The following is a 25378-nucleotide window of genomic DNA, read 5'->3' on the forward strand; positions in this document are numbered from 1 at the left end:
TCGGGCTATCTTTTTTCCTCCTTTGCCCTACGTCTTTTCCACTTCTTTTTGCTTCCTTCGTGTTGGGGTTAACATTACCCCCCTCCTAAACGAGTGCCAGTCCCATGGCACTCACCGTCGTAGGTAGCAGGCTGTAGCATGCACCGAAGACGTGGGTAACAGGGACGCCTGTGGTTTCCGTGGAGGAGTGTTGGTGGTGGTGTGGCAGAAGGTCCTGGGGGCCGGGTGGTGGCCAAGGTGGCTGGTGGAAGGTTGTTGGAGTTGGTGGTAGGGCTATGCTGTGTTGGGGATTGGATTGATGTCCAGTACAAGTGTTGGTTTGTTGGGGAGTCTGCATGTGACGATTCTTTGCGGGCTTGTTGGATGGTAAGGGACAAGTATCAAAGTTGAGTGTTGATGAAGAGCAAACAACGCCTTATACCTGCAATTGGAAAACCTTTCCTGTGATCTCTCCTTAAGGGGTAGTGCTAGGCTTCTCATCGTGCACAAGACATATTTTGATTAGTTTGGGAGACATGTCGAACGCTAAGCAAGCCTAGAGTATTGTCCTGCACTTGAGGACCCAAACTGTGGATATACTTTGGTGCAAATATTATGTGAGTGCTCGTGCATACTTAGATATTACATAGTTAGAAGACCGTGGGCTAGTTTCTCATAACAATTCGTGGATGAAGCAAAGTTGTCCATGTGGAGAAGGAGTACGCGTGAAGGCATATGAGACATCCTTTGCATTGTGACTGCACGATGTATCATAATGGAATACAAGGACACCCCACTTTCAGTAGCTGGAAACCATTGGACTTGCTTGATGAGTACGGTGTACTTTTCATGGCTAATCGTGTGGTGCTTTTATCACCACTGATTGCAATGGTACGAAGGCAGAGTGCAAAAGAAAATTGTGCAAGTGGGTCAGGGTGACAGGTCTAACCCTAGGCGAGACAAGCTCCCCAGGTATGTCCTGCCCTTGATGTGCCCTGAACAATCGTGGGTGAGTGTAAGGGGCTAGGGGACTAGGGACGAAGCCGGTCGACCAAGGTCACCAGACGTACCTAATTTGAGGACCCCTAGGTGTTGTGCTGTCATCGTGGGTGCTTCTTATTTTTCCATTCACTTCTTTTTCTTTTCTTTTCTTTTTTTTTTTTTGGCCTGAGTACAACCATTACAATATGTTGAGGCTATCAGCCTTTCAATGGGTTGGAAAATGTCAAGCTTCGAAGGCTCTGAAAATGAATAGTATAATGATGATGGTGCCCTAGCCTCGCTGTTAGAGAAGCAATTGTTGGCGAAAGGGGGAGATACACTTGAGATATTACAACCCTCCTTGCGGCACATGCGATGTTGGTACAATTGAGGTAACGACTGCCGTGAGCCAACTATAGAGCGTGACCCAGAAAGGGGGGGTGGCCCAGGAATGTTTGTGGGCCATGCAATGTGGGCGATTGGCAAGGGTGCTTTCGGCAGTGTGGCTTGTCGCGGCTCGCTGTGGGGTTGTGGGTTTTGCGGTGATTGGGCATTGAGCATTTTCGCACAGGGACCTGTATTATCCTGCATCCACTTGTCGCTTCATGAGAGCATATGCATTGTGTATGCCGCAACTATAATAAACCAGTGCAATGCAACGAGACATCACTTATTTGAATTCTATGGTGTTGACTAGACATTTCTCACCTGCGCTTGATTAGCTTTTTTTTTTTTGCTAAAGGCGTAGCATATATTAAATGCAGATATGATAAGTTCATACAAGTCAGGATCATGTCAACACTTAACAAGTCGGGAACACTCAACCATTTAAAACAAAAAGTCCTGGCCAGTTATCATTTGATAAGCCCCTTATGCATTATGGGCTACTCGATTTGTACGAGGCGGGGCGAGTTTGGATGGCCGAGTGATTGGGACTCCCGTGGGGGTGAGTAGGGAACATGTCGACCGGGATATGAATGGTGTAATCCCGGCCCGCTATCGTCTCCAGAATATCTTTAAATAGTTCATTAAATTCTTCTCTTTCCCGAGCTGCCCTTTCTGCCTTTGAGCGTCAGGGGCCCGAGCGGGAGCTGGGAGTGCGTACCACTAGTGCTGCGACCTGTTGCGGGTTTCGAGTCTCGACTTTCTTGACTCGAGGATTCTTTGGCCTTCGCCCTAGGCAATGTCGCTTAGGGCCTCGCTTCTTGGCATACCTCTTGATGGTGGGCACGTAGCACTCCGGTGGAGGAGCGTGTGCCACATGCTCCCGTCTCTTGCGAAGAGCGTCTTTGCAAGCCAAATCTCCATGATTCTCCATGCGTTCCGCTAAAAAAGGAAACCTGCAAGGTGCGAGCCAAGGGTTAGACCTTGATACAGGATACAATTGTTCGCATGGAAGGGATTTTAGTGTGGTTTATCAAGCGCATATGACAAGAAGGGGAGGGGTGAGGCATGCGGTGTTTGTTGTAGGGGAATGGTCCCCATGCTGATGTTCGCGTTGCCTCCAGTCATTAGCAGATATTAGTTTATGCTAAGTCGCGTGGACTGGTTGTCGTGGAGTGGGACAGGGTACATCCTCGGGAGGATAAACCAATCAAGGGAAGAATGTGTATAGTAAGGGACTATACCCTGTCTACACCGTCAGAGTTGTTGGTCAAGGCCTCCTATGGCGGCAATATGGGTTGCATGCCCTTCACTTGGAGGTGGGGCTGGTCACACGACTTTTAAAAGTGTGATGTGAGAAGGACCTGAGGAGCTTAGCCTGTCAAACCCGACTCTTCTCCCTGCGCTTAACTATCATTGCTTGTGTGTGTCGATATTGTTTATACATGGTGACACAAAAATCAGTGTTTATTTATATACATATCTATGAATCCATGTCACATCACGAGGATAAGAACCAAGTGTAGAACTCGGGGTTGTACTGGAGCGTGGCACATGCATCTAGTATTCGTGGCAACTGACTTAATACTGATAGATATTTTGCCACGTCGAGTAGCATGGAACCTTGACTGAGTCTACTGGCAATATGCAACTCCTCCTCGGTGAGAACCTTATCAATCAAAGGGCCCTATAGCCTAGTCCCAGTCCGCACCCGGAATGTCAGTGAGCACTCGAAGGGAAGTTGGTGCTACGTAGGTTGGGTCTCTTTGAGACCGCCATTTGGCCAATCGCTCTTCTGAGACCGTCATGATCTGAGCCCCTAGTTCAGCCATTACAACGCGGCTTTCGCACCAACACTGCTCAAATTGACTCTGGCCTGCTGACAGTCGCTTTAGTAGCTCTATGTCTACGAGATTCGGTCGGCAGAGCACTTCATTGAACGTGACGGTTAAGCACAGTTCGTCAGCCTCCTCGTCAGGGATGAGTCGCATATGTTCATGCAGGAGCTTGTCGTAGTGCCCGTTAAGATGTTCTTGTTCTTCCCATGATAGAGGAAAGTTCAAGTAATCTCCAAGCTGCTCCTTGGGGATCGTGCCCATGTCCGCAAGGACGTAGACACGCGCGACCACCTTGAGCTTAGCCTCCAACTCAGTTAAGCATTCTGCGACATTTCTATGTTCAACGAGGGCTTGCTCGATTGCTATCTCATGCAAAGTTCTAAGAGTTTCCTTAGGCTTTAGCATGGCTGGGGGCTCAGGCCTAGATGAGCAAGATTGGTCCACGCTAGGTTTTCTTATGCTCTTAGGGTTCTCATGTTTCTCCTGAGGTTTTGTTGTTATTTCGTCATGGTACTTCTCGGATGTGACTGGTATAGATTTGTCACCCTGTTGTGACAGCGTTGCATCCACTCTTGATTGATCAATGTGAGTTCTATTGTCAGTGGATAGAGTGTTGCAAGCAACTGTTGATGGCAACGGTTGCTTTGGTTTCTCAGAACACACGGATGTGTCTGGGGTTTCACCGCTATTAGGAGAGGCATTAGTGGGTTCATTGGTGGATGGACTCGATGCTTTATTCATTAGCTCTCCAGTGCCCTTCGTCCCAATGTTCTTTGGGTCCACAACCACCTGAATCTGTTGCTGTTTTCTCTGCTTTCTCCTCTTTTTCTTGGTCAATGAAGGTGCCTCTCTCAACAACTCAAGACCCTGGGCTATATCGACCGTTGATGTGCTTGGTCGGGCCTCAGCATTCTCTCTCTCTAGTGTGTCCTTATGGGACATAGCCATGGTTTGCTGAATAGCCTTGCTCGGTTGTGAGGGCACAACTGCCGCCCTTTTCAGAGAGTCTAGCTTTTTAACCAACTCCCCTGCGTTTAACTCCCCCGTCCTAGGCTTTAGGCACTTTGAAAGTGCTGGAGTTGTTGAGGGATTTGGTTGCGACACCTCCTCCACAGGTAAACTACTGAGGACACGCTCCACAAGGGGCATTGTCACAGCCAAGGGCTGTGACTGTTGTGATCCCAGATTGGGAGTAGTAGCAACTAGTTCAGTGGGCTGGCTACCCTTGGTGGATTGTGATGTCAAGTCCCTAGGGCGATCAGAAGTGGTTGTGTCTTTCATTGGCCTTTGAGCACTCATTTGTGTAGATCGAACATGAGCTGTTCTAGTCGCATTAGGCGGCTCAGGCATTTCCTTGGGTCGAGAGCTATAGATGGCATCCTGTCCCACCTCTTTGACGATTGGAAGCTTAGATGGAGATAGAGATTGGAATTGAGTAGTCGCGCTTGACAACTGCTGTGGTGCTTCATGTGTCTGTTTGGGAGAAGAGGGCGTAGGAGATCTAGGACTCTTGGGTGGACTTGGCACTCGCTGAATGAACTGCTCGAGGTTACTAGACGATTGTGCCATTTGCTTTGTTGAGGGATCAGCCTTGCCTTGAGCAATGTTGTGCCTATGATGCTTGTTCTCCCCTTGGGGAATCAAAGGCTCCTTCGGCACTAACGATTTTTGTGCCTGCTCAATGGCTACGTATGACATCTGTCTATTTAGCATGCTAGGCTGGGGCTCCTTCCTTCGAACAGCCATGTCCGGTTTCTTGCCTTGACACCTAGGGTTTCGCTTAGATTTCCTCCTGTGCCATGCTTTTGAGGCACTCTGGCCTTCAGCTGATAGAGGCGGTTTAGCAGGGGGTTTTGGTACCCAAATCCATTGGTTGCCTGCATAATACCCTTGAGCACGAAGCAACGCTTTGGATATCCATCGCGGCGTTGTGCTAGCTCTCCATCGATGCCTTCGCCTATAAGGCTTGGGCTTCTTTCGTGGTCTTCTACGATATTTGTGAGTCCAAACCCTGTCCTTGGCCTTGTATCTTGACCTTCTTATTTTCGGCATGGCCTCACTCCTGGTTCTCGTTGTTAGACCTGTGCTTGTATCAACTCTTCCAACAAGTCCTTGCCCTCGTTTGTAGGTGTGACTGTTATGTCATCACCTTCCTTGCCTTTCCCTTGAGATTCGATGAAGTCACCTTTGCTAAAGGTGGCGACTATCCTCACACCTGGTAGTGTCAGGTGTATCCTCTATGCTACATAGTCAGCCTCACATTTGGTAGCCCTTTTGAAGGGTCTTCCTAGGAGGGTTTCTCTCCTGCAGCTAGCACTTTTTGGAGGAACATGAAATAGGATAGGTAAGCTTTCCGTTTCAATTGTCGGAAGGATTTTGCACTTCCCTATGAGTGCTTGTGGGTGTCCCGCATAAGGGCTAAGAGTTGCATCAGTCGGTTTGAGCTCTGGTTAACCTAGTAGTGTCCATGCTTCGTAAGTCAAGATATTGAAATCTGCTCCTTCATCAATGAGAGCATCAACACTATGCTCTCTTTCTGCGGTGAGTTTGACCCGAAGATAAGCAGGTGGTACTATGTCTTCATCCTCCGGGTCCTGGCTTGTAAATTTAAGCCCTCTGACAGATGCCCTTGAGTTCTCGACTGCACGACCAGATGTGGATTCTCCACTGCTGTCTTGGATTGTCAGTGCAGTGCTATTCAAGGTATATCTCTCGTCAACAGTGTCATGTCTAGTCATTTTGGCATTTGTAGCTTGCTGATGTCGCACTCTATTTCGACTAGACGCAGTTTGAACACAATGTACATGTGTTCTTGTGGTGTGGCCTTTTTGCCCTAGATGGCTAGATTGGCCAATTGAGGTTCTAGGGTCTCTGTTTGCCTCTATTCTGGTATGGGATTTTGGCTGCTCTTTTGCAAGTGAGAATCCATGCTCGTGTAGAGCCATTGCTACACTAGGGTCCAATTTGGAGGTCCTGTCACAGCGCGCGTTTTCTCTCCAACCTACTCGGGGGAGGTGCGGAGGGGGCCCCCTCTGCGGGGGTCCGGGGGGGCAGCCCCCCCGGCCCGCAGGGCCGTTATGGTAGACGCCATATGCAATTTGGAGGACCGTTTATAGCCAAATTTTGAACTACGTGCTCTAAATTTTAGCCCGATTATGGATCCGTGAAGTGCCTTCAGCTCTATGTAACCTTAGGGGTCAATCTCGAGGTTTAGATGTGTCAAAATTTGTGTTCTAAATACCTGTCTGATTTTGACAGTTTTCTGTCCGATTCTCAGATGTCCGATTTTCAGGAGTCCGATTATCAGAATCGGACGTCCGATTTTGGGTTGGTCCGATCGGACCAGTGGTCCGATTTTTGGTCGCTTTTGATTCTAGGAGTCGGATCAAAAAAGTGGTCCGATTCTGGAAGTCGGACGGTCTGACTCTAGAATTCGGGTGGTCCGATTCTGGGAATCAGACCACTGTGAGTTGGTCCGAGTGCGTCGGCGGCGGGCACGATTCTCGCGCATTTGACTCCTCCTCACTGTCTGGTGCACACAATCACCACAGACTTTCTAGATCTGATCAGGGCACTTGTTGGAAAACACCAGACTCACCTGGAGGCAGCACAAATCACCGATGCCTAGAAATCGGGGGAGCGCTTCCTCGTCCTGTGAGCCAGAAGTTCTCTCTCTCTCTCTCTCTCACAAGGCAAACCAAGGAAATGAGGTCTGTCCTGGCCTCCCAGGCCTCTTAAGGTCCTTTCCCAGCACTGCAGAACCTCACAGCCAGTTCCCTGTCCCTGCCTCACCCAGAACTTGAATCTGGTCCCCTGTTTCCCTGTTTTAGTCTATTATATAGCAACAGAAAACCCTACTGTTTGCCTGTTTTTTTCTTCTTTTTCTTTGTTTTTTCCTACCCTAAATGCATCCAAATCACAAAATAAATACCGATGCTACTCCATTCCACCACATAAATCTCAGAAAGCAACAAACCTACTTGCCAAGGGGATCGAATACCATCTTCAACCCCCTCGCTTCCTACCTATCTACCTCAAGCACCGGTTCGGGGAAAGCCCCTTACTTTGATGCTCGATTCGAAGCGCGCAAGCGCTCAAGGCTTGAATCCGTTGGTCCCGGCAACGGAACCAAAATGTGGGAGCTTTCACTCAACCGCCAAGACCCACGGACCGCTTATTGTTTCAAGCGTTCCAAGCCGAGCACTAATGGCTACCTCTCACATAGCCGACGCGCCATCCATAGCTACGGGTGTAGTGAGCTTACCTCCATGCCGTTCGAGTTACCTCCTCTCCCGCACACCCCGATAGCTCCACGATCCAAGTGCAAGCTTCAAGCAAGCTCGATCCTCCCGCTCCAAGCTCCAAGCTCCATTACCGCGAGCAAGACAAGAGAAGAGAAGAGAAGAGAAGAGGAGAGGAGAAGATGGAGAGCTTCTCCTCCTCGGTCCCTCACCCTCACACACTCACTCCTTCACACTCTCGCACTCCCTCTCTCAAGCACAAGCTCAAGCAAGCAAGAATAAGAAGAAGAAGAAGAAGAGGAGAGCTACTTTTGGCCACACACAAGAATGAGCTTCTCCTTCACTTTTCAACTTTATATGCAAAACCCTAAATCCCTTTTGGGCGGTCATCCCCTTTTTATATGGTCGGCCATAGCCTAGGCCCTTTTTCCCATTTGTCCTTCTATCTTCCTAGCTTCCTTTCCACCGCCTGTCTACATTTACAAATTGCACAGGTGAGAGCCCGACGCTCTTTTACAAGATTTCAGGGTGCGCCTTTCCCCTTTTGCCTTTGCCTTGGACTTTTAAGGTTGCCCTTGTGCTTTTTTGGCCTTTTCTCCTTTTCTTTCTTCAGTCGGGCTATCTTTTTTCTGCCTTTGCCCTGCATCTTTTCCACTTCTTTTTGCTTCCTTCGTGTTGGGGTTAACAATGAATCATAGAATGAGGAGTTCTCACAAAGAGCCAACATCTATCAACTAGTTAGATGCATTGGAAGGCGGCACAAAGATGCTGCAAGTAGAAGTATTGTGGAATTCACAAATGCTTAAGTGTCATCAAAGGGGGCACCAAGTGGAGGGTTTGAGAATAAGCCCCTTGAGGCACAGATGGCTCTAATTAAGCTAGAGATAAATGAAATGATGGATGATATTCTTGATGACAATGACCCCTTTTGTGGATATCTTGAAAAAGGAGGCAAATATACCACTCTACAAGGGTTCAAGAATATCCAAACTAAAGATATCTTTATCATAAACTTGTAATTTCTTTATGGATGGAGTGATACAAGCGCAACAAGTTCATTTAGGTATACAATTTGATGTTTGTAGCATATGTTATAATATAACATGATTCAAGGCTATAAAGTTGCTTATTAATTTATTATAGGTTATCAAACAAACATGTTTTTCCAACAAACAAATGTAATGCTCGACACTCATGATGAGGCAAAAAAGGATATGATCGTTAGGTGTTCACTACACTAGCATCCACACCTACCCTAATGACTACAATTTGTTTAGAAATGAATATGCAAAGTTGACCAACATGCCCAAAGTATGGTGCAAAATTATATCCCAAATGGTGGGCCACACTTCTCCTATTAATAGGAAATGTGGAAAGCTCTAGTCAAAGGCAAAGCTAAGGGAAGAGACAATCAAAGCGCAAGTGTTGGAATTATTTTTGGAAGGACATTATTTTTGAAGTATTTATGTGTTTTTTAAAGGCCCTTATGCTATATTTGTACTTCACGGACATCACATCATATCATGGATCTATTATTTCATGAGAGTTGGGCTCACTCTCATGCACATCATATTATCACCCGCATTTGTATTTATCACACCCACAACTATTACACAAGTTGCATACATGGATTTGTACTTGTAATAGCATAGACTAGGTCTAATTAGGACAAAGCATGCTACAAGGAAGGACCAGGCCACAAAGTGCATAGGATGCCCAAAGAGGGTGTATGCCCTGATTCACAATTGTGGGAACTCTAACATGCAAAAGGGGTGCAAACCTTAAAATGCAAATGGGGTGCCACCCTAGACAAGTGACCTAAAGTTGGGAGGTCTAAGTTGTATTTAATATTTTGGTGCATCCATCCTATGGAAGTTCTATCTGTGCAACTACTAAAGCTTTCTATTCTCTTCTTCCATTCTATCATCTTGCCTCCATTGTTGACAACGAGGGAGGGGTACATTTGAGCAAGACTAAGAGAAGGTGAAGCTCTCTATCATCTTCGTTGCTTTTCTTTTTTTTCTCTCTCTATTAGCTTCTTTGTCATTATCATGTTAATCATAATTCTAATTAAGAATCATTTTAAGAGATTTTCTAATGCTAATTAGGAAAATTTAAAAGATTCTAAATCCCATTCCAAACCTTAATCCTATTTAGAAAATTTGTGAAAATGATTCAACATGTTATCATTCAGACTATTATAGAATATACTAATAACTATTAAACAATATTAATCTTAAATATTACATTCTAATTGACATTCAAATGTTTTACTTATGTAATACTTAATATTGAATCATGTCCATTTTTAAAAAAAGTCATGTGGCATACCTCACATTGTAGGCTTGATGGAGATGCCGGTATCAAAGATGTATTCCTTTAGTCTCTTCTCACCCCAAGTCCCTCCCCATTATTATGTGACTTATGAGTAAATTTATGGGTTATCCTAAACATTACACCCATCACTCTTGATCTTTCATCCCCCCCACCCTCTCTCTCTCTCTCTCTCTCTCTCTCTCTCTCTCTCTCTCTCTCTCTCTCTCTCTCTCTCTCTCTCTCTCTCTCTCTCTCTCTCTCTCTCTCTCTCTCTCTCTCTCTCTCATTTTCCTCTCTCAAAACTCCCCCTTCTCTTAGAAATACATACACACACATTTTATACTAAAATGGAGCTAGAAACGGTAAAGAAAGAAAACATAAAGGAAACAAAGCAAGCATTCAATCTCTCCTCTTCTTTGTCTCTTTCACTATCCTCTTCTTTGTCTCTTGCATAAAAATTATATCAATATCAAGCCAAGAATTGTGCAACACAGCTTACTTTGACATTTTCTCTTCTTATCTCGAGGCCATGTGCACAACACACACACACACACATCCTCAAACTCTAGCTCTTGTAAGCATGGAGGCTAGTATGCAAAAAGAAGAAACCCTAGCTTGAAGCCATGCCTTTTTTGCAAGAGAGTTTGAAAAAGAGAGAGTGTGTGATGAGAAACCAACCTAAGCAAAAATCATTGCAATTAAATTGTAGTTTTTTTTAAATAATTGAAAAATATGTGACCATAGACATTGATAAAAACATCGATATACGTGTCCTTGAAAATGTTAATATTTGTATCACTATATGTATCCTTAGTATATCAACACATATGCTGGTGTACATATCGGCATTAACACAAATGAATATATTGATGAGCTTAGCAACAGTGCCATTTTTTCGCATATGGCATCAAAACTCAATGTGTAAATACCCTTCATCCCTTGTAGTGCTATTCCCTTAAAAATGTTAGTGATTATAATTGTTGACAATAGTAAGTTTGATATGTAGATGGCCAATATAGTAACCCAATAGTCATGATCTTTAACATTTTGATAGATTGCACTATATACGTATAACTTTAACATTGTTGCTAAAAATTATAAGTAAATCAAGTGATAGAAACAAAGAAGGCCTCAACTTTTGCAAAGCTAATATTATATTATTCTTCCTTTTGCACAATTTAGATACAATGACAAATGCTCCTCCTTCTTCTACACTTGTAGAGATTGATAGTTGCCAAGATTTGAATGAGCCAAGTAAGATAGACCAAACAGAGGCAAATGTGTATGTAATAGTAAGACTTCTTTATTTGCTCCTATAGATGATAGTGATAGCTCTTTCAAGTGATGAATTGCCAAGAGGGGCCCAATGCGGGTTCAACACCCACATCCACTTGAATGCAAATCCTTTTGAACATTGCTAATATATTTTTGATACAATACTAAGACTTGTGATAAATAAATAACACTTAAAGAGAAGCTCCAAGAGTAACAATAGACTTTTCTCTTCCTCTAATCCTTGTTGTTGAAACTCTAGTCAATGTAGCACCTTCTTTGTTGTAGAATGGTTGTTGTTAAAGAAGGAGAACAACCTAGTGTTTAGTTCTAGGTTGTGAGACATGAGGATCACTATACTACAAGGCTAAGGGTGTTGTGAATATTGCAATGAGAATGGAAAATGAGATAAATGCATACAAGAGTATATAAGAAACTAATGGATTTGTATTCTCTCTTGTATATTGTATGCACTAAAGGTTGGATATTGGATATATATACAAGATGGAGATAGGTGGGTGGTCACTACCATTCACAAATATCATATCTAACTCTCAACAATAACTTATCTCCTAGTAGTTGAGGTCATTATAAGAGACCTTAAATATGTATTATATTAATATACCTTTAGGTGTACTATTGAGGAGTGTTGGAATCAGAATAACAATGACATTGAGATTTGGGTCTCATTAGGGGAGACATTTGATATGTATTTACATACAAGTCATTGTTGGAATAAGATACCTTATATAACTTTTTGAAGTTGGAAAAACAATGGTATAGAGATTTCAATGGCTATTTGAAAAAATCAAAGATAAGATGTAGAGATGGCGAGGCCTACCCCATGGATTTGCTACAATATTTGTGATTGTTAAGGTTATTTGGTTGTCTTACATGGTTTTTTTAAAGGTTCAATCTTTCATTTCTCTCAAATAAGTTGGAGGAAAATTGAACCTTGATCAGATCCTTCTTATGGAGGTCTAAGGACATGAGACGATGGTCCGTTTGGAGTAGACTACCTCGAGAAAGGAAACCTGTGGGCTTAGGCTTGATGCACTGGCCAATCAGTCTAGAAGATTGGAATTAAACTAATTGTAGATTATCAACTCACCATAGTCCTAGACCTTCTTGGTCAAGTTCTTCAATGTGTAGAGTAATTTGGCTTAAAGCAACTTGAGTCAACCAAATCTTTGGTGGATTCTTGGAGGAAAGTGATCAATGAAGCATCATGGGTAGATGATCGGAGGGGGCGCCATTGCTTTTGCGAGTAATTTATACATAACATGTTGACTTCAAATGCCTTTGAGTGATTGACAACCTACAAATGGCATTTAAGATGGCCAATAAGAGGGTGTGTTGTTAAGTTGATTTAGTAGACTACCTCCATATTGATTGGAAATTTTGGGATCATGTTGGAGAGCAGCTTCACCTCATTGTCAAAGAGCAAGAGTGGTTGCAATGCAAATTTTAAAAGAAGAGGGTTGAGTGATCCACACCCCCCTTTGGTGGTCAACTGCAAATTGATGAACAACTAGGTGTACTACTCAAAATACAAACTTCCCAATGCTTGGAAGAGAGGATGTCTTAGGCCCTTGATCAATGAGTTCATTGAGAAGTCCAAGAGCTATTGAATAATTTTCACATGATCAACTCAAGGTATGGTGGAAGACATGTCTAAAGGTTTGGAGGGCTATACCCTCTAATAGGCTTAACTTGATGCCACAAAAAGTTTTGTTCCAAAATCTCTACATACATGACAATGTGGGGAAATTTTGTGAAGTAAATCCATTATGCCCTTTCTGAGGAATGATTTTTTAGAAATTTCCTTTAGTTATGATAATTTGGAGGAACTTTGAGAATGTGATATTTAAGAATGGGCATGATTCAAATAAGTTCAAACAAAGCCCTCCTAAGTGGTACGTAGAAGTATGACAAAAGAGGCTTGATGGATATGAGATGTCATTAGGCTTATGGTTCCTAAGAGAATTTAGATTGCTAGAAATGCAAAGGGTGTATGGAGGCCCAAGTTATAGATGCGATGATATTGAGAATGTTTTTGAAGGAAAGTCAAAGCCATTTTGAAGCCTATAGAGGTTGTAGCCATGTATATAGGGTCGTAACCTAGTGTAGAAGGAAGTATACTTTAATGAAAGAAGACTAGCGATCTACATTAGGGCTGTGCAAGCATGGGTGTCATGGTGCCTATCGAGCATGGATGTGCAATTGCTCACCCCCTCCCCCCCCTTTTCTCTCTCCCTCTCTTGCAAACTATTTCGCATCATCGTAGAACATTTGTATATTTGCGCGCTCTCTCTCTCTCTCTGTCTCTCTCTCTCTCTCTCTCTCTCTATGTGTGTGTGTGTCTCTGTGTCTCTGTGTCTCTCTCTCTCTCTCTCTCTCTCTCTCTCTCTCGTATAAAGCAAAGTGTCTTATTTATCATACTAATCAACTTTTTAGGTAAGCAAAACATTAAATATTAATTATACATTTCCACCCTTTCTTTAATTCATACACATCTCTTTCCATGGATTCAAGATTTAGGCTTACGTTGATGCTTTCTCATTTACATTGTGTTGGCTGAATTCTAAAACTAAGTGGCTCACATATCTATTCAAATGTGCATAAAAGGTGCAACTTATTCAAGTTCTATATGCCACATGTTGTGACATGCATCCATAAGATATGGCATCCATGCATATGCATATGCAAATAGCATTGAAAGGCACTATCAACAATCAAATATTTTATTACTTACTTGATTTTCCTTGTAAGTTGATTGCCAAAAATTGCAATGTTCAATTAGCCAATATTACGTAACCATTGAAATAACCTCTTTTTAAGATGTCGTAATCATAGAACTCGAAGGTCTTCAAACTTCAATCATCACTTTGGTGAACCTTAACCCTCATCTTCCTCAAAGTACTAATAACATCATATGATATTAAGCATCAACTCCTACTCCTTTAAAAAAAATAGCAATGGTGCACAAAGCTTCTATCTCACTCTTGTTAGATAGAATCAAAAAGTGCCACGTGAGCTTAATTTTTGTAAGAAATTTAAGCATATGGCCTAGGGCTGCCACATCTATGATGCCATATTTTATTTTACTTCTAAAATTAATACATAACCACTGTATTACTAAGGAAAAAAAAAGAGAGTCTATGTAATAACAATCATAAAAATCTCCTCTAACAGAATTCGACTAACTCTTGCTTAAAGAGGCCTCAATATTAAAGAGAATTGGTTCAGTTAGATAGGGGGAAAAAAATGTTATTTATGTAAAACGGGACTATCCACTTAGTATTGTGCTAATATCCATGGTAAGACAGGGTAAAATGTGACTACTCACATCATATTGTGCCAATAGCCATGGTAAGATGTAACATCCCCCCCCCCCCCCCCCCCCCCCCCCCCCTTTTATTTTTTTTAATTTTTTTGAAAAAAAATTTCCCTCCCGCTCTCCCCCCCTGTTGTGAGCATGGCGGGGAGAGAGAGAGAGAGAGGGAGTGAGCTGGAGATAGGGGGCATGCAGCCCCAGGTGGCGAGTGGCACCGCTTTGCCACCTCCCCCCCTCCACCTGTAAAAACCACCCCCTCCCTCCGTTGCAGGAAGGCAACCCCCTTGCCTGTGATGATTGATGCTGTAGCCCCCCTCCTGGCGAATTACAGTGCCCCTCTTCTCCCTTGCAACACAACGCCCCCCCACCCCCCCCTTTCCGTGATCAACATTGAGAGAGGAGAAGAAGGAGTGGGAGAAGAAGAAGAGAAGAAACAAAGAAGAGGGAGAGAAGGAGAAGGAGATAAGAGGAAGGAGGGAGAGAGGGAGAAGAAGAGAAGGAGAGAAGAAGTGAAGGAAGAAAAACCCATAAAAATAAAAATAAAAACCAATTCAATCTCTCATAAACCTTTTCACACCTCCTCAATCATCTCTCAAAATATCCATTTAACCATCTCAACTACCAAAACAGAACCAAAACAAAACAAAATAGAAGAAAATCAGGCCTTACAGAACCATACAGAGAGAATTACAGAACTCTTCAGAACAACATATTTGTTGAGTGTTGAAATGACTTGTTTTTTTGGCTGATTTTTGTTGTTTTTGAGAGCTGAATGGTTGATTTTATGAGATGATTGATTGATTTGGAAGTGGTTTGAGAGTGTTTTGGATGATAATGATTGAGTTTTGGAAGATCATGATGTTTGTTGGTGGTTATGTGATGTTCTGATAGGTTCTGTATACCTTCTGTTTTGTTCTGTTTTGGTCTGTTTTGTTCTGATTGTCTTCTGTAAAGAGGGATGGAGTATTGATTGATGAAGAATGAGATATTGTGAAAGCTTATTGAATGGTTTGTGAGAGTTTGGAATGGTTTGAGAGTGAGTTATGTGGTTTTGATGACCTTCTGTAGGTCTTCTGTAGAGCTTCTGCTTCTGTTCTGTTCTATACTGTAGCTATTCTGGTACTGTTCTGTAGACTGTTCTGTATGCTTCTGTAAGTGTTCTGTGGAATGTATGTGTGACTTTGGGAAGAGGGAAAGAAGAAGGAGTGGGAGGAGAAGAAGAGAAGAAGTGAAGAAGAGGGAGAGAAGGAGAAGGAGAGAAGAGGAAGGAGGGAGAGAGAGGGAAGAAGAGAAGGAGAGAAAGAGAGAAGGGAAGAAAAGAGGGAGAGAGAGGGAAGGAGAGAAAGAAGTAGAAGAGGGAGAAGAAGAGGTAGAAGGAGAGAAGAGAGAAGTAGTGGAAGGAAAAGAAGAAGAAGAGGTAGAAGGAGAGAAGAGAGAAGTAGTGGAAGAAAAAGAAGAAGAGGTAGTAAGAGGAGGAGAAGAGAAGGAGAGAGAGATCAGAAGAAAAAGAGAAAAGAAGAAGAGGAAGAGGAGAGGGAGAGGAGAAGAGAGAGAGAGAGAGAGAGAGTAGGTGAAGAGAAAGAGAAGAAGAAGAGGAGGAGAGAGGGTGGGAGAAGAAGAGAAGAAAAGAAGAAGAAGAGGGAGAGAGAGAGAAGGAGAATAAGAGGAGAGAGAGGAAGAGGAAGAGGAAGAGGGAGGGAGAGAGAGAGAGAGAGAGAGTTGGTGAGAGGTGAAGGCTCGAGGTGCCACCCTCAAACCCCGCCCGGCGAAGGACCCCCATCTAACGATCTTCCCTGCCCAAGCCTATCATCCTGAAGGCTATTAAGGCCCGGTCTACCCAAACTCCGCGGGCAAATGGCTCCCAAGAAGAAAGTTGCGGGAAGCGTAAGTGCCAAAGCTACCGTTGGTACCGGTAATGCGGGAGAGGCAAGCGGGGCGACCAATGCAATGAATGCCCCTATGAACATAAATCAAACCCAGGTTCTTTAAGCTTTGTAATTAATTATGATTTATTTATCATGGAAGAAATGAAGGGGTTAGCAACGTGCATGGAACACGAACGAGTCTTAGGCGCTAGGTTGCATGCGCGAAATGATAGAGTATGGAGTTTGCATAAGTTTATATGCATGAAATGATAGCTTTTACACACATAAAATGATAAGGTTTTCACATTATTTCACATAAAATAATAGCTTTTAAACCAGTTCAGTGCGTGAATAGTCATTTAGAATTCATGCTTCGTGTTCATGACTAGATGAAACACATGAAATGATAGTTTCCGATGGATAGAAACTTAGACCTTCATGGGATCCAGTGCATTAGGAATAAGTATAATTGCCTGCGAATTGTTTTATCTATCTTGCCATGGACTATCGCAAATGGATACGCTCCTAGCTTAATTGAAGCAGATGACCTAACCCTAAATGGACGGTTGACCCAAGTTATGCTTGGTTGTTTGAAAAGGTGGTAAATCCCTCGAGCAAGTGTTTTGATACATCCAAGTTAAATTATGGTTGTGCGTGCAATGGGATTGCGATGCCTTGAAGTAAGAGGTTGTGCATTCAACCGTTTGTTGATGTGGATTTGGATGTTAATCCAAGTTTTTTGTGCTTGATGATTGCATGGCCGGGTCTGAGATGACTGATTGCCATGGAAATAAAAGGGATATTTTCCCTAGTGATTGTTATTAAGCTGGTTGCTTCAGTTGTGGTTGATTTCCTAAAGGGATAATTAAGGAAGGATGGTGCTAGCTACCCCTCGCGAACTGCCAAACCCTAACCAAGGGGGTTGTGAATATGCGCCGGGAATGTGGACCGAACCCACCATGAGAGGTCTCTCCGTGGAAATTACTTAGCGTAAAGACGCTTGGGTGCCAGTGGGGGCTCTGGCCGTAAATCCCAATGCCTCCGGGACAGACATTAATCTGAAGATAAGTTAAGGAAGTGCTTGATCCTGTTTTATCCTGTCTTCATGTATGTGCCCTAAATTACGTAAAGGAACCTGTGACTAACAGGTTAACTAAGGAAGTTGCTTTTATGTGTCAAACATAACGTGGTAGGTAATTAGATAACTAAATCAACCCACGAGGGAAGCATGGTGGATGTGACCAATGGGTCTATCCTACGGAAGGGTGGTCTCGGTTACCTGAGAGCTTTCCTTAAAGGAAATGTTAACGAGAAAATGTTAGGAAAAGTCGGACTTTAGGTCGATCCTAGTGGGAATGGCTAGATAAGTTCCGTTGCGGGGCAGACTCGAGAGACCCTAGTTGGCAAACGCTGTGTCATTCCTTGGGAGTGCCGGGCGGCGTCTTCTAGATATATCTCTCGATAGACTGCTAAGACGCGTCCCATGATTTGAGGAGAGGGCACATTATATAAGATAGGGGTGTGCCAACATAATGAATTGCTCTCAACTTGGCTCATTGTTACACAGAGGCAACCCATAGATGATTGTGCAATTAAATTACACTGAATATGGGCATGTCTTATGATGTTCTAAACCCAACTCACATACTTTGCTTACAAATAACATGCAAAATTACCTTAGAGTGCTTAAGTTGTCAGTTTATCAGTAATCCATATGTTGATCTTCATTAAAAAATAAAGCTTGTTCATCTATACCAGCACTAAACCACACCAATAGAACATTTGAAAATAGGGCATAATAATTTGGATTTATTAGAATGATTGATCTTGTATGTTAAATTAAATATTAAGAATATCCCAAGGCCTTCATTTTGAGCCATAATAGTAAAAGCAAATACGTACCTACATATGCAATTGGATATGTAAAGTCTATAAGCTATGCATTCTCTATCTCCTTTAATACATTATATGGTTGCAACATAGATACATCTACTACTTCAAGGATTTATGATAATAATACATAAACAAAGACCTTGGGCAAAGATGGAGACCCCACACGCATAGTTGAATAATGACAATAATTATAATTTTTGCAACTATCACTGATATATCACAAAACGATTCAAAGAGGGTCACAGAGGTGGTGCTATGGGAAAACATTTTAGAGATCATGGAATGTATACATTAATCATTTACGATGATCTTGAAGTAATGGAAGTATGTGGGGGATCCTCTTAGTAATTTAAAAGTTTTAGAAATAACAAGGAAGGATAAATATTTACCTTAATTTTTATCATAATTTAGAACAATATAATTCCCCATGATTATGAAATCTTGGAGATTATTGTATTGATTTTTCCCCATGCTAACATGGTTCTAAGTTTCTTTTGTGTTAAGTGTTCATGCCTTGTGTCATTGCTATGCCTACATCTTTATGATCATTTGGTGTTTTCTTCTTTAACAATTGTCTTTGTTTTTCTTTCTTATGTGAGGTGCTCTAGACATTGATCATGCTTCTTGTTGATGTACTCAACCATGACAATATGAACCTTTAGTTGATATCGACTAAGTTTGCATTACCATTTCTGTCACTCCATGTATTGTATTAAAAGTTTTAGGTTATTTGTACCGCAATATAAATATTAAATATAAAACACCATGGAGATAGAACCATATCATTAGTAGTATAAGTTGGCTACATATGTGATGAATGGTTATCTTTCTAAAAAACTTGCATTGCTAAAAAAGTTCAAATGATCACAGTGAGTGCTTTTGCGTGTGGCTGACTTACGAAGGCGAGGCTGTGTGTCACTAGAAAGCACCTCAGCCCTGTTTTATGCAACTCGAGGAGCTGTCTTCTTCTTCTTCTTCTTCTTCTTCTTCTGCTGTTTCGACGGGATGGTGAAGCTTCGGATGAACACGGCCGACGTGGCCGCTGAAGTGAAATGCCTGCGATCTCTCATAGGCATGCGCTGTGCCAATGTCTACGATCTCTCGGCCAAGGTTCAAAACCAAACCCCCCCCCCCCCCCCCCCCCCCCCCGTGTGAGGTCTGTATGTAGCGTTCTGCATAAACGCATTCGGATGACACTCATCGCAAGCACACAGACAGGTTATGCAGCTGCTGGCTTATGTACGTCACGTTTTCCTGGAACATATGGAACACATGTACGATATGTATGGATTTCGGGAACATATGGATTTCCTAGAGCATAATTTTTATCATCAGCTGTTCAACACTTTTGAGCTGCCTTTATTGCCTCAGGAGGAATCACATTGCTGCACTCTCCTAGCTGCAAATATGTCGTCTTCAATTCCCATCACTAAAGAGTGCATAATCATCAACAAAGTGTGCACAATGTTATGACAATCAAAATCTCCGATCAGAATAATACCAAGATAGTAGTTGCGTTGCATAAGTTTCTTCAAAGCAATCTAATAATTGCCACATAATTGCATAGCTTAGGAGGATGCACCCCCAAAGTTAGGAGACAATAGCTCGACGATAGCACTGATGTCTCCTTGGTCAATGGGTGAGGATATAATTCTAACCATCATTAACTAAGGGTTGCTGCTACTACGCAATTTCAAGTGAGGAAAGATGCCATGTATAGTAGATAATTACATGCCATATGAAAATTGGGATCTAGATTTCATATCTCCATATAGCTTGAATACAAGCGTTTGTTCTTTCAAATTATGTGTTTTATTTTGTTGGCAAATTAAGCAAATGCTTTAATTTTAAGTATACATTTATACGTATTATTTTGTTGGCAAATTAAGCAAATGCTTTAATTTTAAGTATACCATGTTGTATGGGCATTATCAAGGATGTCTCAAAATGGAGTAGATAGCGAGGGATAATGAGGGCCATGGAGAGGATACAAAATGGCCTTGATATTGTGAGGCAATTTTTGTGTGGAGAGAGAGAGAGAGAGAGAGAGAGAGAGAGAGAGAGTTTACGAAAAAAGAGAGAGAGAGAGAGAGAGTTGATTGGTGGTGGGGCTATTTTGGATGCCGAAACTCATATGCTGGCACTCCGTTGGTCTCTTTTTCGTGCCATGTATTTGGATCATCACTCGTGGGTCTTGATAGCCCGTTATTCTCTTGAGAATCACGGGCTGGTGCATGGTAATACTCAAATTCGGAGCTCCTGGTAGCACGTTCTTAATGCACTCTCGGTTTTCTAGTCCTGCATCATCCTTGCTTGCTCACTTGGTATGTTCTTGGAAATTGGTTCTCAAGAAGGCTCAATGGCATCCAGCCGAGGATCACTTAGCCACTAACTCTTTTCAACAGGAACTGTTGGCAGCCTCGAGATTACTTTCTTGGGAAGGCAAACATGAGCTCAGACCAAAATTTAATCGTATGGCACGTTTGGGCTTGACTTCAGTTGCAGATGCCACCCTTGCTAGTCGCAACGTGTTGATATCGTTTCGTATAGCTAGCAGGCTTTTCAGGATCCCTCGTGGATATCGTGATTTATGGGGACAGATTTTGATGGTGCTCCAGAGCAGACAACCCTTTCTTGCCCTTGCTATGGATCGACCCTGGCAGGACTGGGACCTTGCAGGCCGCTTGAATTTGGAAAAGGCCTTAGCTAACCAGGTGTATCATCTTTTGATTAAAGATCATCAATGGCTGGTTACTAAAGCCAATACTGTATGGGGATTGCGTAAATCTCGGTCATGGTGGAAGGCAACTGTGATGGAGGGCTGGATGAAGAAGACACCTTTCAAATGCAAGGTCTTTCTTTGGAGGGTGATGATCGGTGGTCTTTCTCTTGCTTCAGCCCTTTCCAAGCGTCGAATCTCCAACGGCAATTGTTTCTTTTGCACCACCAGTGTGGAATCGGCCCGTCATCGATTCATTTCTTACCCTCTTGCTAAAAAAATTTGGTCACTCTTGTCGGCAGTTTGGCGAGCAGTGGTTGGTTTCGCGCTAAGCCCTTTGGACTGGGTCTTTGCGCGGCCCAAATACCCCACACCGGCTCAGTCGCATATGAAGATCTTGTTATTTGGAATGCTTTTCTTTTTGATTCAGCCTATAATGTTCAGGGACATATTGCTAGGCTTAAAGGCCTCTTGCATTGGCAGATAGATCTTATTCGGCACTCTGATTTACTTCCGTGGGAGGACTTACTTCCTTGGCATAGGGCAATTTCCTCTGCGTCGTTCCCATGACTTTTTGTAATTCTTTTGTAGTCTAGTGCTTTAGAGAGAGAGAGAGATTTACACACGATCGCTTAGAGCCATTGTGTATCTTGTAATCATGTAAACTTGTATCTTTTCGTAATTAATACTATTACCTTTTATGAAAAAAAAAAGAGAGAGTTGATTGGTGTGCTTCCTCTTGCCTTTGCGCTCTCCAAGCGAAGCATTTTCAATGGGTGTTGCTTCTTTTTTTAGACACCAGTAGAAACCCCCCCATCATTGGTTCCTTACTGGTGGTACGGAAGGTTTGGTCACTACTTTCAGCCATTTGGTTCCAAGTGGTTGGCCTATTGATGCTTCCAAAAGATTGGATTTTTGGATGGCCCAAGTTTGTGGATTCCATGCCAGCTGATAAAAAAGTGCTCTTTCTCTTCTTATGTTTCTAGGGTTGTTGGCATATGTGGACCATGAGGAATGTATTTATCTTTGATGCTTCAATGGCAATGTAGAGCCATATAGCCCGTTTGAAAGGACTTCTTCATTGGCAGCTTAACTTGATTGAGTTAATAGGTATTCTTCCTAGATAGGATTTACTCGCTTGGCACGTTGCAGTTTCTTCTATCCCTCTCTAGTCACTTTGCTTTCTTTGTACTTTGATTGCGATGTCTTGGATTTTATGCGTGATGGCCTGGAGCCATCCTGTATTTTGTAATCATGTAATCTTGTTTTTTTTTGGTAATTAATACAATCACCTTTTACACACACACACACACACACACACACACACACACACACACAGAGCTATATTAAAGTCTATAAAAGTCCAAATCGGCCTATGAGACCAAAATGTTTAGTTTGAAAAGTTAGGAAATTTTCCCAAGTCCCAAGATAGTTGTCATCTAATGCTATTACTAAGTGAAAAATAAACAATAAACAATAAACAGTACAGGGATGATAAGTACAAAATGATGTCTGAGCCAGATACAATGTGAAATTGCTCACGCAACAGCGGTGAGGTATGGTCCCCCAATGATGGTGTAGTACCAAGTGTTTGCAAATGGTGCCTTTGGCGGGGGTGTGACCAGTTGGACATGGTCCATGGGCTTTGCACCTCTCTATGGCTATGCTTAGGGTGGTTTCTTGTGGTGGGGCTGCAAGTCGATTAGAGGAAGACTTTGTTTGGGGGGGGACTTTGTTTGGGGGGGGGGGGTAGAGTAGTCGATGCTTGATAGAACTTTGTGAGTGTATATTGGTGTGCAACCTCCTATCGCTACTCTTGGGTTGGTAAGAGGCTCTCTGTGACCGTGTAACTCCATTAAGAAGAGTTGGAGACATTTTTGATCCAGGAAATCCATTACCCTAGATAGTGGCCCGAATTCTTCTCTAAATAGGCAATGGAAATACCCTTTGATCTCATAATACACTAGACATTTGCATAAGTAGTACTCCTCTGCCTTTGGCTCGAGCTAACAGAGTTGGCAAATCCTATCCTCCGAGAGAAGGGAGTTTGTAGCGTATCTACTATCTCGATTCGTAGCTAGTATAAGGATGTATAGAGTTGTCCGATGGCACATCGTACACCATGAGATAGGTGTGCATCCATGTATCTCAGACAAATAATAAACCCATTGGGGGATATTTGTAGAAGATGCTTTCGGTAGAAAGCCATTTTCGTCCCCAGATCCTTAGTAGGTTTCACCCATGACTTGGCGGTGTGTATCTAAATAATTGTTAGCCTGCTCTTATTCAGTCTCAGTCTGTCATCTCCTGGTTGTGAGCTCCTGTCAGAGTCTGACAGGAGACAGAGGAGCTCTGTCAGTGTGTTTTTAGGCTGCTTTAGTCAGCATGCAGCCTTGGGCATTTTACAGCCCAGATCTGGGCTGTTTTTGGGGTGACTGCCCATTATTTTGGGCAGTCGGACCAGTTCTGGTCAGTCGGACCAGATCTGGCCAGGTCGGCCAGTTTTCTGGCTGGAGGCTATTTATAGCAGCCCCCCCAGTCAGTCCAGCATTCATTCTCTGCAGGTACAGCATTGCTTCCTCCGTCTCCGTCTCCGGCATTGGTGCTGCCTCTGCTTCCAGTCTGTCTTGGTTCCCTCACTGACGCTCCGGGCTGCGTGCAGGGACTGTTCTGTCCATTCCAGTGTATTCAGCATTCATCTCAGTCAGTGCAGACTTTCTTCCTTCATTCTCTGCTTCCTCTCTCCTCTCCTCTGTGTTCGTGTTCTTCTTTCGCTGCGCACTCTCACATGGTATCATCGCCTGATTGAGAGCACGGAGGACGAGAGAAATACCTTACTGCTGCTGCCCACAGTTTCTCAACAGCTAGGCGATTGTCTCAGGCGGCTGCCAACAGGTCCATCCCAGCCAGGCGACTGCATCTGGAGGCTGTCCAGCCTGCGTTTGCTGTACACAGGGGCTGCCACGTCATCCAGTGACGCAGCAACCCTGCGTTTGCTGCCAGGCGACCTCCTCTGGTGCAAGGCGACCTTCCTACAGCCTGCGTTTTGCTGTTTTGCAGGTCACTTCTACCCCCAGCTGCTCCTCTTCTGCAGGCGACCTCTGTCTGGGCTTGTTCCCGGTGCTTGGTGGTTGGTGACCACATTGCTGGTCCTATTTCGTCAGCGGCACAACTTTCTTTGGTATTTTGCAGATTGGAAGATGTCTTACCAGTTTTCAGGCTTTGAAGACTCAGAGGATGAGCTTCTTTCTCATCATTCCTCTGAGCGGAGGCGGGACTATCATGAAGTTCGACATCGGGAAGACCCTCCTCGCACTCGTCCTTCTTCAGTCCATGCATCTCAGAGGGTTCCCTCTACTGCGAAGGTTTCTTCCGTGAAGACTGCATCAGATGTGCGGATGCCTTCCTTGATTCCCTCTATCCAGGTGCCAATTCTCCCTTCCTTTCTGAAGGAAGACAAGTTGGATGGTTCCAACTACTCCCTATGGTCATGCAAGGTGGCTTGCATCCTTGATACCTTTGACCTTTGGGATCTTGTTTCTTCGCCCATCGACCGACCCCCCGTGGATTCGTCCGATAGCACCTCTATGGACCGTGCAGCCTTATGGGATAGGCTCAACTCACGAGCCCGTTCCTTTCTTTTTATGAGTCTCCATGATTCAGTTCTTGTACATGTTCACAGGTTAAAGATTGCGGCGGAAGTATGGACAAAGCTTGCGTCTTTGTATTAGCACAAGACATTTGCCCACAAGATTTCCCTGGAGAAGAAGTTGCGGATGCTCAGTCTTGATGGTTCTTCTTCCATGAAGGAGCACATCACGAAGATGGAGGATATGCGAGGCGAGCTAGCCTCTCTTGGTCGTCTGATATCGTCTGAGGATATGGTGATGATTCTGTTGACTCAGCTGCCATCACCCCGTTATGATGTCTTCTACACCAGCCTCATCACTTCGAGGACCCGTGAGACTCTCCTTTGGGAGGAGCTTTCCCCGCTTGTCTTGGAGCATGACGAGCGCCTAAAAGAGGTGGGAGCCAGTGGCTCCACCAAGGCCTTTACGGCTGGTACAGGTGGTGGCAAGAAGAAGAAACAAAAGAAGGAGAAGGCCAAGGACAAGAAGGAGGAGGACAAGAAGGATGCGAAGAAGGAGAAGCCCAAGTGTCCCCATTGTGGGAAGGGCACTCATCCCGAGGAGAAGTGTTGGCAGAAGTATCCCCATTTGAAGCCCAAGGAGAAGGACTCGAAGGCGGCCCCAGCCACAACAGAATCTGCGTTTGTGCATCTCTTTGTTGAGGAAGACACTGCCCTTGCTTCTACCACACAGGAGAAGCCTTGGCTCGTCGACAGTGGAGCATCTTCACATATGACCTTCCGTCAGGATTGGCTTCAGGATCTACGATCCAGAGGGGGTACAGTCACCATTGGTGACAATTCTACAGTTCCTGTTCATGGAGTGGGGACTTTACCTATGTTTTCTGACAGGCGGTCTTCCTCCGCCAAAGTTCTCTATGTCCCTGATCTGGGTTTTAACCTATTATCTGTGCATGGTCTTACT

The 25378-nt window shown here is 43.6% G+C and overlaps 1 protein-coding gene across 4 annotated transcripts in view; it reads left to right on the forward strand.

Moving 5' to 3' along the window:
* Window positions 1-18953: 18953 nt before the first annotated feature.
* Window positions 18954-25378, forward strand: part of EMB1441 (zinc knuckle (CCHC-type) family protein) — a 171253-nt gene continuing 164828 nt past the window's right edge. For all 4 annotated transcript variants that reach the window (XM_087685885.1, XM_087685886.1, XM_087685883.1 and 1 more), the window contains exon 1: window positions 18954-19216. In XM_087685885.1, the coding sequence (XP_087542011.1) occupies window positions 19112-19216 (105 nt within the window). In that variant the 5' untranslated portion in view covers window positions 18954-19111. The remainder of the gene's footprint in view (window positions 19217-25378) is intronic.

The sequence above is a fragment of the Lygodium microphyllum genome, chromosome 10 (assembly GCF_053477565.2).
Source record: "Lygodium microphyllum isolate KBCC chromosome 10, Lygodium_microphyllum_v1.1.10, whole genome shotgun sequence".
NCBI classification, from domain to species: domain Eukaryota; kingdom Viridiplantae; phylum Streptophyta; class Polypodiopsida; order Schizaeales; family Lygodiaceae; genus Lygodium; species Lygodium microphyllum.